Source organism: Alligator mississippiensis, chromosome 9 (assembly GCF_030867095.1).
Source record: "Alligator mississippiensis isolate rAllMis1 chromosome 9, rAllMis1, whole genome shotgun sequence".
NCBI classification, from domain to species: Eukaryota; Metazoa; Chordata; order Crocodylia; family Alligatoridae; genus Alligator; species Alligator mississippiensis.
Window position 1 is genome coordinate 78,911,848 of NC_081832.1, and position 14,255 is coordinate 78,926,102.

The 14,255-nt window shown below is 54.6% G+C and overlaps 1 protein-coding gene across 1 annotated transcript; it reads right to left on the minus strand.

Annotated features, from left to right (window-relative positions):
- Positions 1 to 99: 99 nt before the first annotated feature.
- Positions 100 to 7,887, minus strand: LOC106737655 (ovomucoid). The gene is made up of 10 exons (XM_019475972.2): positions 7,820 to 7,887; positions 6,916 to 6,935; positions 4,989 to 5,125; positions 4,356 to 4,404; positions 3,260 to 3,396; positions 2,618 to 2,666; positions 2,137 to 2,270; positions 1,634 to 1,694; positions 692 to 801; positions 100 to 285 (listed from the first exon to the last, which is right to left on the minus strand). The coding sequence occupies exons 1-10, from the start codon at positions 7,872 to 7,874 to the stop codon at positions 240 to 242; spliced, it is 798 nt and encodes a 265-aa protein (XP_019331517.1). The 5' UTR covers positions 7,875 to 7,887; the 3' UTR covers positions 100 to 239.
- Between the last annotated feature and the right edge of the window lie 6,368 nt (positions 7,888 to 14,255).

A 14,255-nucleotide genomic window follows, 5' to 3' on the forward strand; every position in this document is an offset into this window, starting at 1 on the left:
CCCCGCCGCGAACGGACATGAAACGCAGGCGCTGGCATCACCCCTGGCCCAAGGCAAGGACAGCCGCAGAGGGCACGGCGTGGACACGAGGCCGAGCGATGCTGCTGAGCTATTTATTGATGCAGGAAGCGAGGCGCTCGGGGCGAGCGCACGTGAGCTAGCGCCAGGCCTCTGGGCAACCCCTGCCAGCGCGTGGGAAGTCCTGGGGGGCTCTTTCAGGACACCGCGGCGGGAAAGGTTCAACATACTCCATAGCGGACGAAGGTGAGAGTCTTCTTGCTTTGCCTGCGGGAAAACGGAGGAAGAAACAGGTTAGAGACCGAGCGTGGGGGTTGGCACAGGGGATCTGCTGGGACCTGGCCCTGGAGCCCTGGGGCCTTGCTGTGGCCCTTCATTATTAACATGGGACAAAGAGGAAACTCCTTCTGCAAGATCAAGCTGTCCCGGAGAAATATGAAGTCTTTCATGCTGTCAGAAGACCCAGTGCTAAATTCTCCGTGGTGTAGGTGGGGAACAGTCCGTTCCTCGGTCTGCATCTACTCGGCCCTTTATAGGTTTCAGTTAAAAGAAAAGCACACGTCCTGTGCTGCTGGCCGTCCCCAGGAGAGCAGAGGAAGGTACGTGGGCGGTGACGAGGACAGGCACTCGTCCCGTGGCAAGCAGGGGAGACGCGATGTAGTCCCGTACGTACGCGACTGCGTTACAAAAGGTGCACTTGTTGCCGTAGGTCTTGCCATCAGAGCCACAGATGGGCATGTACTCCAGGGTGCAGGCCGGTCCCGCAGCGTCACGGCAGTCAACCTGCAAAATGAATTGCGAGGTCCCGTTGTAAAAGGGGCAAATGGCAAATGGGGCCAGGCCCCTTGCCACAAGTGCAGGAGCAAGGACGATCGTCTACTTCGCTGCCAAGAACGAATATCTGCCGAGCTTCGTCCCAGGGGAGTTGAGCTAAGCGTGCAGGCTGCGTCCCCACCCGGGAGCCCTGCGCAATGCAAGCCAAGCGCAGCGTGTGCCAGGAGCCGGGGGACGGTGGTCTTTCCCCCGCACACGGGGCCGCTGGCATGTCTCTAGTTGCCCTGGGAAATTCCCGGCTCCAAGGTGAACGTGCTGATATCTCTGGCAGTCTTGCTTCCTTGTGTTAGCTGTAAACCTGCTTCCTGATACTTTCCTTGCAGATCCCCTTGCTCTCGGGATCTGAGGGATAATACATAGCGGGCACGTCTGCACTTTCATTCATGCACCGTAGTTACTGCGCATTAAGTTTAGCATGTGTATAACCAAGTACTAAATGAATGCGCAGTAACTAGAGCTACGCAGCAGCAGCACCGGTGCACGGGTTTTTACAGACGCTAACCGCACAGTACCCTAATACTACTGCGCCATAACCCGTGAGCACGGGTCTTGCCCAGCACGCTACTGCACAGCATTATTCAGCTATTGCACAGTGTGCGTCTCATGCACATGCACCCAGTAGGTCCCAATTTCCTTTTTTCCACGTCATTATTTTATTGCCCTCTATCATATGCCCCCTCAGCTGTCTTTTTCTAAGCCGAAAAGTTCTAGCCTGTCGAGTCCCTGGGACTCTTCCCGCAGCCGTCAGTGGGATGAGGACCAAGCATCCCTCCACACGCACCGGTTCTGGTTTCTTCTTGCACGGCCCCTGGTGCTGCAGGGTGATGTTGGCCCCATGTTCCCTGGAAAAGGCAAAACTGGAGTCAGGAGGCCCAGCCGAGAGCATGAACTGAACTGATGTCTAACAAACGAGACGTGGGAGACGTGTGCCCGCGATGGTTTGTTTTCTCCAGCCAGGCAGCATCAACCTCACGGATTGGTACAACCCTGCTAGCGGGTGGCCGTGCTGTCTTCCTACAGTGGATCGCGTGGGATAGCACTCGGGCCCGATCTTTTCTTTGCTTAGTCTCCAGTCACCCGCTGCTGCGCCCACCTCTGGCTCTGAGCACGAGCAAGAGCCATGACAAGAAACATGGGGTAGTGTCGAGGGGCAAAGAAAGGGCTCAGGACCTGAAACGTCCAAGGAAAGGTGGAGGGAGACGTGCAACTATTGCTAAAAGCTGTTACTGGGAACGCTGGCGATTGCTAATGGCTCGGGAAGAAACTTCTAAGTTCAGTACTTACACGTTGTAGGCGCACAGCATGCATTCGCTGGCGTAGGTGACGTTGTTGGAGCCACAGACCGGTTTGTAGTTCGGTGTGCAGGCCAGGCTTTGGACACCGCTCATGGATACTTTTGTGTATTTACTGCAGACAAGCTGGAAGAGTAGAATGGAGCAATAGCCGCCTTCATGAGACGCAGCAGTGCCCCAGCTCAAACCCACCCCAGCTCAAGCCCTGGAGGCCATAGGGCGCAATATTTAAACCTATTCTTCCTTTGCAGACAGGGCCACTCGTGTCTGCAGCAGCGTCATCTGGTTCTCTCTGCTGGAAGAGGAGGGATGCGCTGCACCGTGGGCAACGAGTGGTCTGTGCGTGCCCCGAACCCATTTCCATCACGCCCCGGCTGCTCCGAGCTGAAGCCAGCTGGCATCTGACAATAGCAGCTGAGGGATTTCCAGCAAGCCCTGATTTTGCAAGCGATGTCTCTAGACAGGATAATTACCTTTCCGCATTCTCCTTTGTGTCGGATGCCAATGTTAGTGCCGTGCTCTCTGGCGGAGGTAGAGAGAAAGGCAGAAGGGGCGGGAGGGAGAGATGGATGTTACAGAGCCCAGTCTTGTAGAGATACGCCGGCACAAGGGTGCGAGACGATCGCATCCCCCCACCCCAGCAAAAGCCTCCCCTTGCTCTTGCAATGCAGCAGCATTGAAAATACCTTTAATGGCTCAGCTTCTGCTGCGGGGAGACTGGCCTGGAGGGTGGAGTCAACGCACAATGAGAAGCATTTTTCTGCCACCATGTGCCACTTCTCCACGAGGAGTTGCCCCGTGCATAGCCAGGCCAACACAGCCATGAAGGCAGTAGCCACATAATGCAGGGAACCCATTAGCGAGAGACTCACCCCGTTGTGCTGTCAGTGTTGGGGATATGAACCACATTCACACCTTATGCATGGGAGGCTGCCAGGATCCCCCAAGTGAGCAAAAGCAAGAGGCGGCAGAGGGACATCAGGGTGGAGGAGAGGGGCACCGGGAGGTTCAGAGGCCTCCAGAAGTGGGGCTATGAAGCGGCGCTGGACGGGATGAAGGGGCCTGTCTGGAGCTCTCCTCGCTCTCAATGCCAACATTGTGCCCCCGGGACTCACAGATTGTGGGCGCACAGCATGCACTCGTTGGAGTAGGTTTTGTTGTCCGTGCCGCACACCGGGCTGTAGATCTCCAGGCAGGCTATCACCTCTTTGCCCTCGGGGGTGGTGCCTTTGGGGTACGTACTGCAATCGAGCTGCAAAGGAACAGCAACATGAAGGAGGGAACCGCAGCCTTTGCATCGAATCAAGTATTACATTTGGGATCTGAACAAAAAATAATGAGCTTTCATTTCTTCTGTAAGCTCTGGACAATTAAGGGGCTAACCCATATATTTCAGTGCATGGAAATAGGCTAGCAGACCACGTTCCAGGGGTGCGTATAAGAGCCCCTTGCACCAGATGTTCAGAGGGCGCCAGTCCTCATTGCAGCATGGGTGGCAGCGCAAGCCACAGACACCAGCTGCAAATCTGCCTCCCCTCGGCATTTCTCCAGCGCGGTGTGTAGTTGTTGCTCTGCAGATCACACGTGGTTTAAATGAACGAAACGCTGTCGTTCTGACTGTATGGAAGTGGAGTAGCCGAATCCCCTCATGTTACTGTTTGAAGACGTAATACCGGGGTGGGCTAGCTTCCAGACGCTCCAAACTGTGTCTTTGGGATGGCGTTGGGCAAATAAATGAGCACATGAAGCTGTGGGCTGCACCCTACACCCTTGGGCTGCCTGCTGGGACTCATCAAAGTGCACGTGTGTTTGTGGGCAGCAGCAGGGGTTGGGATCTTCTGCACAGCGGGTTGCCAAGCTTGTGATCCAGTTACGGGGTCTCCAAAACGGCAGGGTCCAGAGAGGCCGGCGGAGCGGTCCCTTCCCAGAAGTGCGCAGCAAGAGACACTTCGGCTACGTAGCCCGTGCCTCACTCCTCTTCTCTCCCTCGCTTTCTTCTCGCGCATTTTATGGATGGTGTCCACACAGGGCGGTTAGCATCCGATTCACATCCGGGAAGAAGGGCAGTGCGTGGTCTGTGCATGCCCTGAACCCATTTCTATCACGCCCAGGCTGTCCCGAGCTGAAGCCAGCTGGCGTCCGACAATGGCAGCCGAGGGACTTCCACCAAGCCCTGATTTTGCAAGAAATCTCTCTAGACAGGATAATTACCTTTCTGCATGCTCCTTTGTGTTTTATTTTAACGTACGTCCCATGCTCTCTGGTGGAGATGGAGAGAAAGACAGAAAGAAAGAGAGAGAGAGACGTTACAGTCTTCGGCAATTGCAGAGATTTGGGGACACAAGTGTGTTGCCCGAGGGTGCGAGAGGGTCACATCCCCCCACCCCAGCAAAAGCCTCCCCTTGCTCTCTTGCAATGCAGCAGCATTGAAAGTACCTTTAATGGCTCAGCTTCTGCTAAGGGGAAGGGTGGAGTAAGCGCGTGATGCAAAGACCTATTCGGCCGCTTCTCCACGAGGAGTTGCTCCGTGCATAGCCAGGCCAACGCAGCCACGAAGGCAGTAGCCACATAATGCAGGGAACCCATTAGCAAGAGACTCACCCCATTATGCTGTCAGTGTTGGGGATATGAACCACATTCACACCTTATGCATGGGAGGCTGCCAGGATCCCCCAAGTGAGCAAAAGCAAGAGGCGGCGGAGGGACATCAGGGTGGAGGAGAGGGGCACCGGGAGGTTCAGAGGCCTCCAGAAGTGGGGCTATGAAGCAGCGCTGGACGGGGTGAAGGGGCCTGTCTGGAGCTCTCCTCGCTCTCAATGCCAATATTGTGCCCCCGGGACTCACAGATTGTGGGCACACAGCATGCACTCGTTGGAGTAGGTTTTGTTGTCCGTGCCGCACACCGGGCTGTAGATCTTCGTGCAGAACATCACCTCTTTGCCCTCGGGGGTGGTGTCTTTGGGGTACTCGCTGCAATCGAGCTGTGAAGGCAACATGAAGGAGTAGTGGTGGAGCAGCGCTTTTGATATGACAGGGAGCCTAAGTGTGACCTGCCCGCTCGGTGCGCGTGCCCTAGCACAGGAGAAGTGAGGACGACTTGCTATGTGAAAGACAACCCTCCCGTGTCCTCCCTGCTCGGCACTTCCAAGCCTCCATCCTAGTTAGAGAGCGGCCCTCAACTCTCCTCAATTCTTCTCCTTTTAATGGGCTGAGTCAGTCTGTCTGGTTTTGTTTCTCCCAGGGACGGAAGGAAAGCACAGCTGGGAAGAAGAACAAATCACTGAGCTTTGCAATTCCACGTGAGACACCCACACAGAAAGAGGTGGGTGAGGAGGAGGCTCACCCCCAGATCCGGGGGCTTGGTAGTGGGTCAGGGTCTCAGCTGGGTTGCTACCAAGAGTCAAGCTTAGGAGCTGACTGCAGATGATGTGGCTGTGAGCATGCGTCTTACAGAATCAGAAGAAATGAGGGTGGGAGGGACCGCAGGAGCTCACATCTAGTCCAACCCCTGCTCCACGCAGGAACAGCCCAATCTACATCATCCCAGCCAGGGCTTCATCTGCCTGGGCCTTAAACGCCTCCAAGGATGGAGACTGCACCACTTCTCTGGGTAGCCTGGTTCAGTGCTTCACCACCCTCCTCGTGTAAAATGTTTTCCTAATATCCAACCTAAACTTGCCTTGCTGCAACCGGAGCCAATTGCTCCTTGTTCTGTCGCCTGCCCCCACTGAGACCAGCCCAGCTCCATCCTCTTTGCAGCCCCCCGGCAGGGAGGTGAAGGCTGCTATTCAATCCCCCTCGGTCTTCTCTTCTGCAGACTCAATCAGCCCAGTTCTCTCAGCCTCTCCTCACCAGTCCTGTCCCCCAGCCCCTGAACCGTTTCCATTGCCCTCCACTGGACTCTCTCCAATGTGTCCAAATCCTTTCTGCAGTGGGGGCCACAGCTGGACACAGGACTCCAGATGTGGCCTCCCCAGCACTGAATAGAGGGGAAGAATTGCTGCCCTCGATCTGCTGGCAACGCTCCTGCCAATGCACCCAGGATGCCAGTAGCCTTCTTGGCACCAAGGGCACACTGCTGGCTCCTGCCCAGCTTCTTGTCCCCTGTCCCCCCAGGTCCTTTTCTGCAGAGCTGCTGCCCAGCACATCCCCCCAGCCTGCCCCGGTGCAGGGGATGAGTGGCAACCTGAAGGTCAAGTCAAACCATCAGTGTAAACCTAGAATTAAGACTATACATGCACTGCCAAAATGATCTCCTAGGGATGCCAACAGGAGTCTTTACACTCATGGCACAATTGGTTATTGGTATTTTTCTTCCTGGCCTCTGCGATGGAGCTTGCCTCTTGGCGTCCCAGTATCTTATACAGATTGTGAGGATCAAACAACATCGGTCTCGGTGTGTATTGACGTGCGGATGAAGTGCAGGTTTTTATTCTTTTGCATGTCTGTAACTCGGCGGGTTTGGTTCTCAGTGCGCTAAACTACTCTCACCAATTTTAGAGTTGATCAAATAAACTGTACCCAAATCAATGAGGCTGGTTATGAAATGCGGTTCTTCCTGGTGTTTAACTGAAATGTGGCACGGCTGCACAGTTAATAGTAGAATAACAGACATCTTTGGTGAAATTCTCAGAGGAAAATGACACTATATGATAAGTAGAAGATGGGAGGGTTTCAACATTTATCACCCCTTTGGCAATGTGGTTAGCAACTACTTATACCAGGCTAGACATCTGGAAGAAGTAAAGGGAAATACAGATCAGCTACTCACCTCAACCCCAGAGGCAACATCTGCAAAAAAATCACAGATAGGACACGTGAACTACTCCAGCGTCCCTGCCAGACACAGAAGTTAGATGCCCAAGGGCTGAGTTATTACAGGCAATTTCAAATCCAGAGGTTGTCAGTGACTGGCACCTTGGTCTGAACAAACCCTGTTTAGAGCATGGTCCCATGCTGATAAATGAGAGGGTTTTCTTACCATTTAACATAATGGAACGGAGCTCTTTTATTTTACTGCTTTGTTTCATGGGCTGGGAATTTATTAATCAAGAAACCAATTCATTTTCCTTCCCTTTTTGCTTTCATACCTTTCCATGGCACAAAAAATAGCTACAGTCTATTGCAGAAAAGGTGTCCCCTCTACACAGGTGAACGATGAGTAGTACAAATAAGCCTGTGCAGCAAGCGTGGCATGCAACACGCAGATCCAACAGCGTGCACTTGTAACAAGCAGCACTTTTGCACTTCTTGCTTCAGTATTGAAGATGACTGTCGACCTCTGGCATTGCCCGGCCCTTTCCTGGCAGCTGCATCTCAGCCAGCGAGAATATTGCAGGGAATTTACCATGCACGCCGCAAGGTCCAACGCTGGGCCTGCCAGATGTGCATGGATCAATAGTGGGTGTCAGCACATCTGGCTGTGCTCTCTTCCTAGGTACCCAGACACCCATGCTCTGTATTGTGCCCGCAAATAGTGCTGGGCGCAGAATCACGCATGGTCACAAAATGCAAGGTGCTAGCATAGGAGGTGCATGGACCGCGGTTCGGCGTGTCGGTCTTTGCGGTGCATAGCCCCTGGGTCAACGCCGCCCTTCATACAAGGGGGCTTTTCCCCAGCCTGAGTATTTTTAAGCTGACCAGGACTGACTCAGATCCAGGCAAGAGTCACTCACCTGAGAAGCAGCCAAATGCTAGGAAGACGAGCACAAAACCCCGGGTTGTCTTCATGGTGCAGGTGGCTGCGTAGCCTGCACGCAGTCTGCCGTGCTGAGCTCTATGGAGGCAGATCATGAATATATACAGACACGCACGCATGCAGGTGTCCAGTCGGTATGGAAACAGCCCTCCAAATCTGTCACCAGTACAATAAGCCTGGTAATATTTATTGAGGCCTTGACTTTCTGCTAACACTCTTTGTCTACCAGGCAATTGATTTTGGCTGGACATTTGGTAAGTGGCTTGAGACGGGTTTAGCTGCGTCAAATGATATTTCTGAAGGAAAGACCCGACGGTAGACTTTAAGAGGAGACAGTGTCAGACGTCCGACGGGCAGATGGAGCCTCCTTTCGTCTCTGCCCCCATGTACAAAGTGATGTGAAGGCAGGGCTGGGAGCGGGGTTGGGGTGTGTGGGGGGCGGGTGTGGGGGGCACGGTTCTGCTGGAAATCAGCCTGAGGTCCCATTTTCCCACAATCTCACACCGAGGATGTCTTTGACACCACCCGAAGTGCAGCCGGCCGTAGCACGGCCGGCTTTGGTGGGTCCTTGTCATAACTGGGACAGCCACGCCATTTGGTGCGGATCTGCGGGGAGCAAGGGACTCTGGACAGGCTGCTTGCGAGGCCTCGAGAAGGCGCCCAGGGCAATGCCGTCGCCGTCTACACAAAGATCACCTGCGCTTTCTCAGCGGGGAGAGACTGTTTACGGTCCGAGCGGCAGGCACAATGAAGCGAGTCAGCGTGTCCTGCCAAGAAACCTTGGAAATCAAGTGCCGTGAAGGGTTCATAACAATGGGAATACTGGCATGACGGCACGGCTGCCCCTGCGAACCACCTGGAACATGTCACCGCGGCCACGAAATCGGTCACGGTTGCACAGGACACGTTATGCCTCCGGTCCTTACGCAGCCTCTGCAAATCCCCCTTCTTCCGGGGGCCCCGGGTCCTCCCTCCTTCCTTTGCCGGCTCGTTTCGACAGGCTGGTCCCCGTCTTCGAGACCTCTGGTGCTCACGGCTGCTCTTGCAGTGGTTTCATAAGCTGCAACCTCACCTTGGATATCGGGCTACTGTGCCTTTGCAGGACTAGACAGATAGACACACTCCCAGATTAGGCAACTCTTTCAAAGGATCATCCCCAGGGAGAAGGATTAATCCTCGGAGAAAAACTACTGCTTCAGAGGGTGCAGAGGAAAGGAACGGGCTGAGAAGACATAGCTAAAGCCTAGAAAAGCCACTTAGAGGGTTTGGGGTCAAGAGAACTCCTTCCAAAGCCCACAAACCCCGTCACCTGAACCTCGGCAGGGGGACATCGGGTTCAGGCCAAGCACAATTAAAACAAATGACGTGAGCACGTTCCAACGAGACGTGTTGGGAGTTAATTGCCACCGCGTTGCACAAACGAAGGGAACGTCTGTGTCAGAGCACCGCTCCGGGGAAAGCACAATAGGCAGCTGTCAGCTACAAATCATTTAGGAAATTACACGGCAGCCAAGCGCGAGGTTGTCACGGTCTTGTTCCCGGAGCGTGACAATGCTTTGAGGCCTGGAGCACAGAAGAGATGCCGTGCTAGGCTATCGGGAGAAATCTCATCTCCATGCAAAACTAGCTGGAATAATGGTCTCAGAAACTGCAGCGCGGGGCTGGACCAGGGAGGGAAGAGCTCCAGCCATGCAAGGCAGCCTGGAGCTTGCTGGTAGAAAGGACGGTGCGTCCTCGGGGCTCCGGAGACGGGCTGGAGCGATCACTCCTCTGCTTCTGGTTTCAGACGTTGGAAGCAGTGTGCACGGGGGACTGAGGGTGGCACGGACGAACCGGATTTGTTTGCGGTGCCCTTGCCGTGATGGGCTACGTAGCACGTCTCAAGAGAGGCCTGCCTGGAGGGAGAGGTGGTTTCCTTTGCTAGTGCCCTTTGTCTGAGGCCGGGCAGGCCTGCCATACTATTTCTGTCCGTCCTGCTTGGAGAAAGGGATGGATGGGAAAGAACAGTCTTGGGATCACGGTGCAGGACTGGGCTTCAGGCATATGAGGGTCAGCTCTTTGCTGCAGACCAGCCCTTCTGGAGCAGGCCACCCTTCCTCCCCACCTTGTGAGAGAGGAGGGGAACAAAGTCCACCTGCTCCCACCTGCTGTCCATCCTCGCTGTCGGGCCTGCAAGCCATTTGGGACGGTCCGACTGCTGCAGTGGGTATGCCCAAGGCCCCGTGCAATGGGGCTTTCGTCCTGGCCGGGGTGTCTCGGTGCTCCAGACATGTGACGGGGATGGGGGTGAGGAAGCGGGCGCTCCAACGGGGGATCGGTGAGGTCAGATGTTCCCAAAAGCCGCTCCAGGGTCCAGTCCTGGTGCTCAGGAGGGATGAACCCGAAGCGTGCAAAGCTCTCCTCCTGGGGGAGGCCACGATTACACGCACCGTGGGGAGTTCAGGGCCAGTCCCAAGGACAAACCCGTTTCTTCCCGGGACACCTGCATGGAGACGAGCATCCAGCACGGCTGCTGCAGGAGTGGACCCGCCAGAGCCAGTGCAGCCCCTGGGATTTCTCTTTCGGAAACCTGGGGGGATGCTGAGAAGCCCCTAAAAGCTCCCAAGAGCAGCCCCTACCCTTTCCACACTGCATTTAATCCCTGCCTCCAAGCAAAGTCTTTTATGAGTCTATATGCAGCTGACCCGCAGGACAGCAAGACGCTTCCTATCTCGAAGGTCCCTCCTCGAGAGCACGGGGCATCCCGCAGCAACGCACTGGCAGTGTCGGCGCCATCGCCGCACAGACTAGGCGAAAGGGTTCACGAGACATGATGTGAAGACAAGAGAAAGAAATGCTTTTGCTTGATCGTCCCAGGGAATACGGAGCGATCGACAGCCCTCAGGGCCCAGGATGAGCCAGGGTTTCTACAGGATCTGCCCATGGGGGGAAGGACCAAAGGGGGTCTTTCTGGTGTGGGTCCATGCCGGTAAGGATTCAGCATTCTCCACAATGGTTGCGGTAGGAGTCCCGCTGCTTTCCTGGAGGACAAGCGAGGAAGAGATGGACCACCTAGAGCATGTGCTGGCGGCCAAAAAGTGACTATTATTTGACTCGAACTATCAGAGAGGGTCTGGCCCCAGAGGTGAAAAGCATCCGACCTCCATAGCTATTTCCCCTATGACAAGAAGGGAGAAAAACCTAGCGCAGTCATCGGGTTCAAGCTCTTCTCATGCGTCACGAGAGGCTGGGCTAAGTCAATCGCTGGTGTAAAGAAGTGACACTGCCCTGAAAGTCAGCAGGGAGGCACCGATTGGCACCTCACCACAAAGTTTGGCCCTGGGGGTTTTAAATGGAAGAAAACAATTCCTGGCAGCATCTCAGTGCTTGTAGCTGGCAAGCTGATGAATCGGCGCGATCCTGGAGGGACAATGGGTTGGATTTGTACGTTCAGGACTGCGTGGCAGAAAAGGCATCGGTTGCACGCGGTGCCGTCAGAGCCGCCCGGGCACACGTCCTCCGGGGCTCGGGTCGGGCCGGGTTCAGCGTCGTCCCTGCAGTCACCCGTCGGCAGGAGAGCGCGAACCGGGGAAGACCCCCACCCTGACCCAGTCCCCCACCCGGAGGAACGCACGTCTCTTCTTCGAGCCTGTTAATAAGTGAGACTTGAGAACAGCCCTCGCACTGAGAAAGGAAGTTCAAGTAAGAAGAACGCTTGTTTTCACACCCAGAGACTAGTTACTGTCTGAGCAGAGGTTTGTACTTCCCCGGTGGTGCGACGCCTGTGATCGTAATGCAGGATTTCCAGACTGGGACTTGGAAAGTCCCGGACTTTCAGCAAGTCAGAGGGCTGGTACCTGCAGGAATTGGTGCATCCCATGGTCCTAAAGCAAGTCCTCTGCTCCTAGCCTGCTGCTTGCTGGAGCAACGTGGTGCTATTTCTCCTGCTGATCTTCTACGTCATTCCTCATCTATCCCCCCTCCTTCCCTTTGACACTTCTGGCCTGCAAAAGGATTACGGCCATTTTGCATAGTGAAGGTGAAACCTCCCCGTGCACAAGGTCATGCCCCATTTAGGTGTCAGAATATAGTGCAATCCAGCCTCCCCCCGCAGGGAAGTCATGGGAGTCTTTCCAGTGATACCACAAGCCATAGGATCTGATACCCCAGGTCTCACCAGCCGGAGAAACGTCCTCCTTGCATTCTCCGTCGTGCTTTTTGCAGACCCTGTTCTCATGGTCTTTGGAGGAGGGAGAGACCAGTGTTAGGGAGCTCCATGGCTCACTGTCCCCCTAACATCCTACCAGAAGTAGCAACCAAACTCACCAAAGAGGTCGGATATAATAATTGCATTGAACGATGACCTGATTGTGTTTAGAAAGTGATATAAGGTGGTCTGAATAGAGCCAACTAGCCTCCTCCTCTGGGTAGGAGACATGGGATGTCTGCATGCTGTGTAGCGCCCGGTCTCTTCTTCCTCGCCTGTCCCAGGCAGCTGATGGAAATATCATACTGCCGCGAAACGAGTAAAGAGTGGATGTCGGAAAACCAGCTTGCACACGTACCCTCTACTCAAGGGCATACAAAGGCATCTGCGATTCTTTCTACCCACCAGACTGAAGGTGCTAATGTACTACCCCAAGAAGGAGGGTCTGAAATCTTGGCCCCTGACCTCGAATCTTTTCAGGGTCATCTTTCCAAGAGAAAATAGCTCATCACAAAGGCAGAGTGCCCTCCACTTGGAGGACACCCTCATGTTTTCAAGGTCCCCAGGCCTGTGGCAGGGCTTTAAGCAATCCCCAAGGACCGAATCACCGGAGGAGCAGCAAAATACTCGAGCAAAGAGCACAGCCCCCCATGCCATCCCACCGATGGAGGTGGTGTTTGGTCAGAGTGCAGCTAGCTCCTGCTCCTGCTCCTGCTCAGGGGGTGAGCTCTCTGTGCTCACAACAGACAGGATCATGTATATGCATGTGTGTGTGTGTGTATATATATATATGTATATATATATATATGCAGACCCATGTACAGCTCTTCCAACCTTATTATGAAATAGCCACCCCAAACCCATCATCTGCCTGGCAACATTTACTGAGGGCACAAAGAAAACTTCCTCCTCAATGCAAACAATAAGAAATTGAAATACGAGAGTGACTCCTATGCTGGGAACCCAATAGAAAGTGGGTTGGTTGGGGGTAAAGCAGGAGCGATGAAGGCATTGGCAAGCCAGCCCCGGTCTCACATTCCCCGGTGGCAACCTGAGTGGGGAAGGCACACCCCGAGCAAATAGCCTATTTGCAGACAACACCCTTGAGCTTGTTGGTAAAAGGGATCATATATGTGGGGTTGGTTATCTGGCTACAGACCCAGAGACACGGGGTCAGGCCGTACTGCAGGCTTGCCAACAGGCTGCCTGTGGTCGGGGTGGGGGTAGCTCTCACTGGAGCAGGCAGAGTTCGGGAGCCGCCCAAGTCCCGTGTATCACGGACTGAGTTCGCATGTCCTGCCAAGTCATCCTGAGACTCATTTGCACCTAGGTGTTAGGAGCAAAGGGGATATTTGCATTAGACTATAGCTCGAAGGGCGGGACAATTGGCTGATGCCCACGGCAAATCATCTGGAGAAATGACGTGTCAGCTGCAGAAGAATAATATGGGGGTATTTTGCCCCTGTTCTTTGATCTCTCTCATACCCGCAGGTCTGGTCCATAGTGGGAAAACAGGAAATGGGACTGGAGCAGTCGCTGTGCAAGCCTAGCCCAGGCACCCGGATGCCCTCAGACAACCTGCGCCTGGGAAGCCACCCCGGGAAGGGGACAGCTGCGGGCTCAGAGAAGTCTTTTGACCTTTAAATGCACGAGATGCATCACAGCCGCTGGCCACTGACGATATATCCCGGGGTGGGTGTTTTCCAAGAGCAAGCGTCTTTCAGGGGTCAGTGCAGCGGGGACCTGAGATGAGCCCCTTTGCAAAACCAGCAGCTCCTCCATAGGGTTACAGTGCGTAGGATCATTTCTCCAGGCTTGCTTAGAGGCTGCAGGGAACATGCAGGGGTTTTAGCTGGGAAGGAATTAACTTGCCTTATTTACCAGTCCTTGGCTGTGGTGAAAAGCAGAGCAAGTCTGTGCCCCCAGGAGAGGTGAGAGCAGAGCGGGCTGGACTGAGACGGGCACGGGTCACGCAGCACGAGACGGGCAGGCAGGTTTTCCGGCTCGTGCACAGCTCGGGAGCAGGGGAGCAGCCGCATCGCATCGGGCAGCCTGGAGGATGCTTTCTGCTCTGGTCCTGAGGACCAGGTGCGTATCGGGGGCAGAAATGCAGAGGCTCTGCAGGTCATTTATGCAGGCTGCATGCTACCCCAGTCACCAGGTGAATATATTGGCTTAATTAATTAGGAGGCTGGAAGGAAAGATGAAGAGGAGGGAAAAGAATGAC

Excerpts from the sequence above, each read along its gene's own strand:
- LOC106737655 (XM_019475972.2), bottom strand. The coding sequence starts at position 7,874 with ATGAAGACAACCCGGGGTTTTGTGCTCGTCTTCCTAGCATTTGGCTGC. Across the intron at positions 6,936-7,819 it reads AGCATTTGGCTGCTTCTCAG|ATGTTGCCTCTGGGGTTGAG; the intron begins GTGAGTGACTCT and ends ATTTTTTTGCAG. Across the intron at positions 2,271-2,617 it reads ACAAAGGAGAATGCGGAAAG|CTTGTCTGCAGTAAATACAC; the intron begins GTAATTATCCTG and ends CTACTCTTCCAG.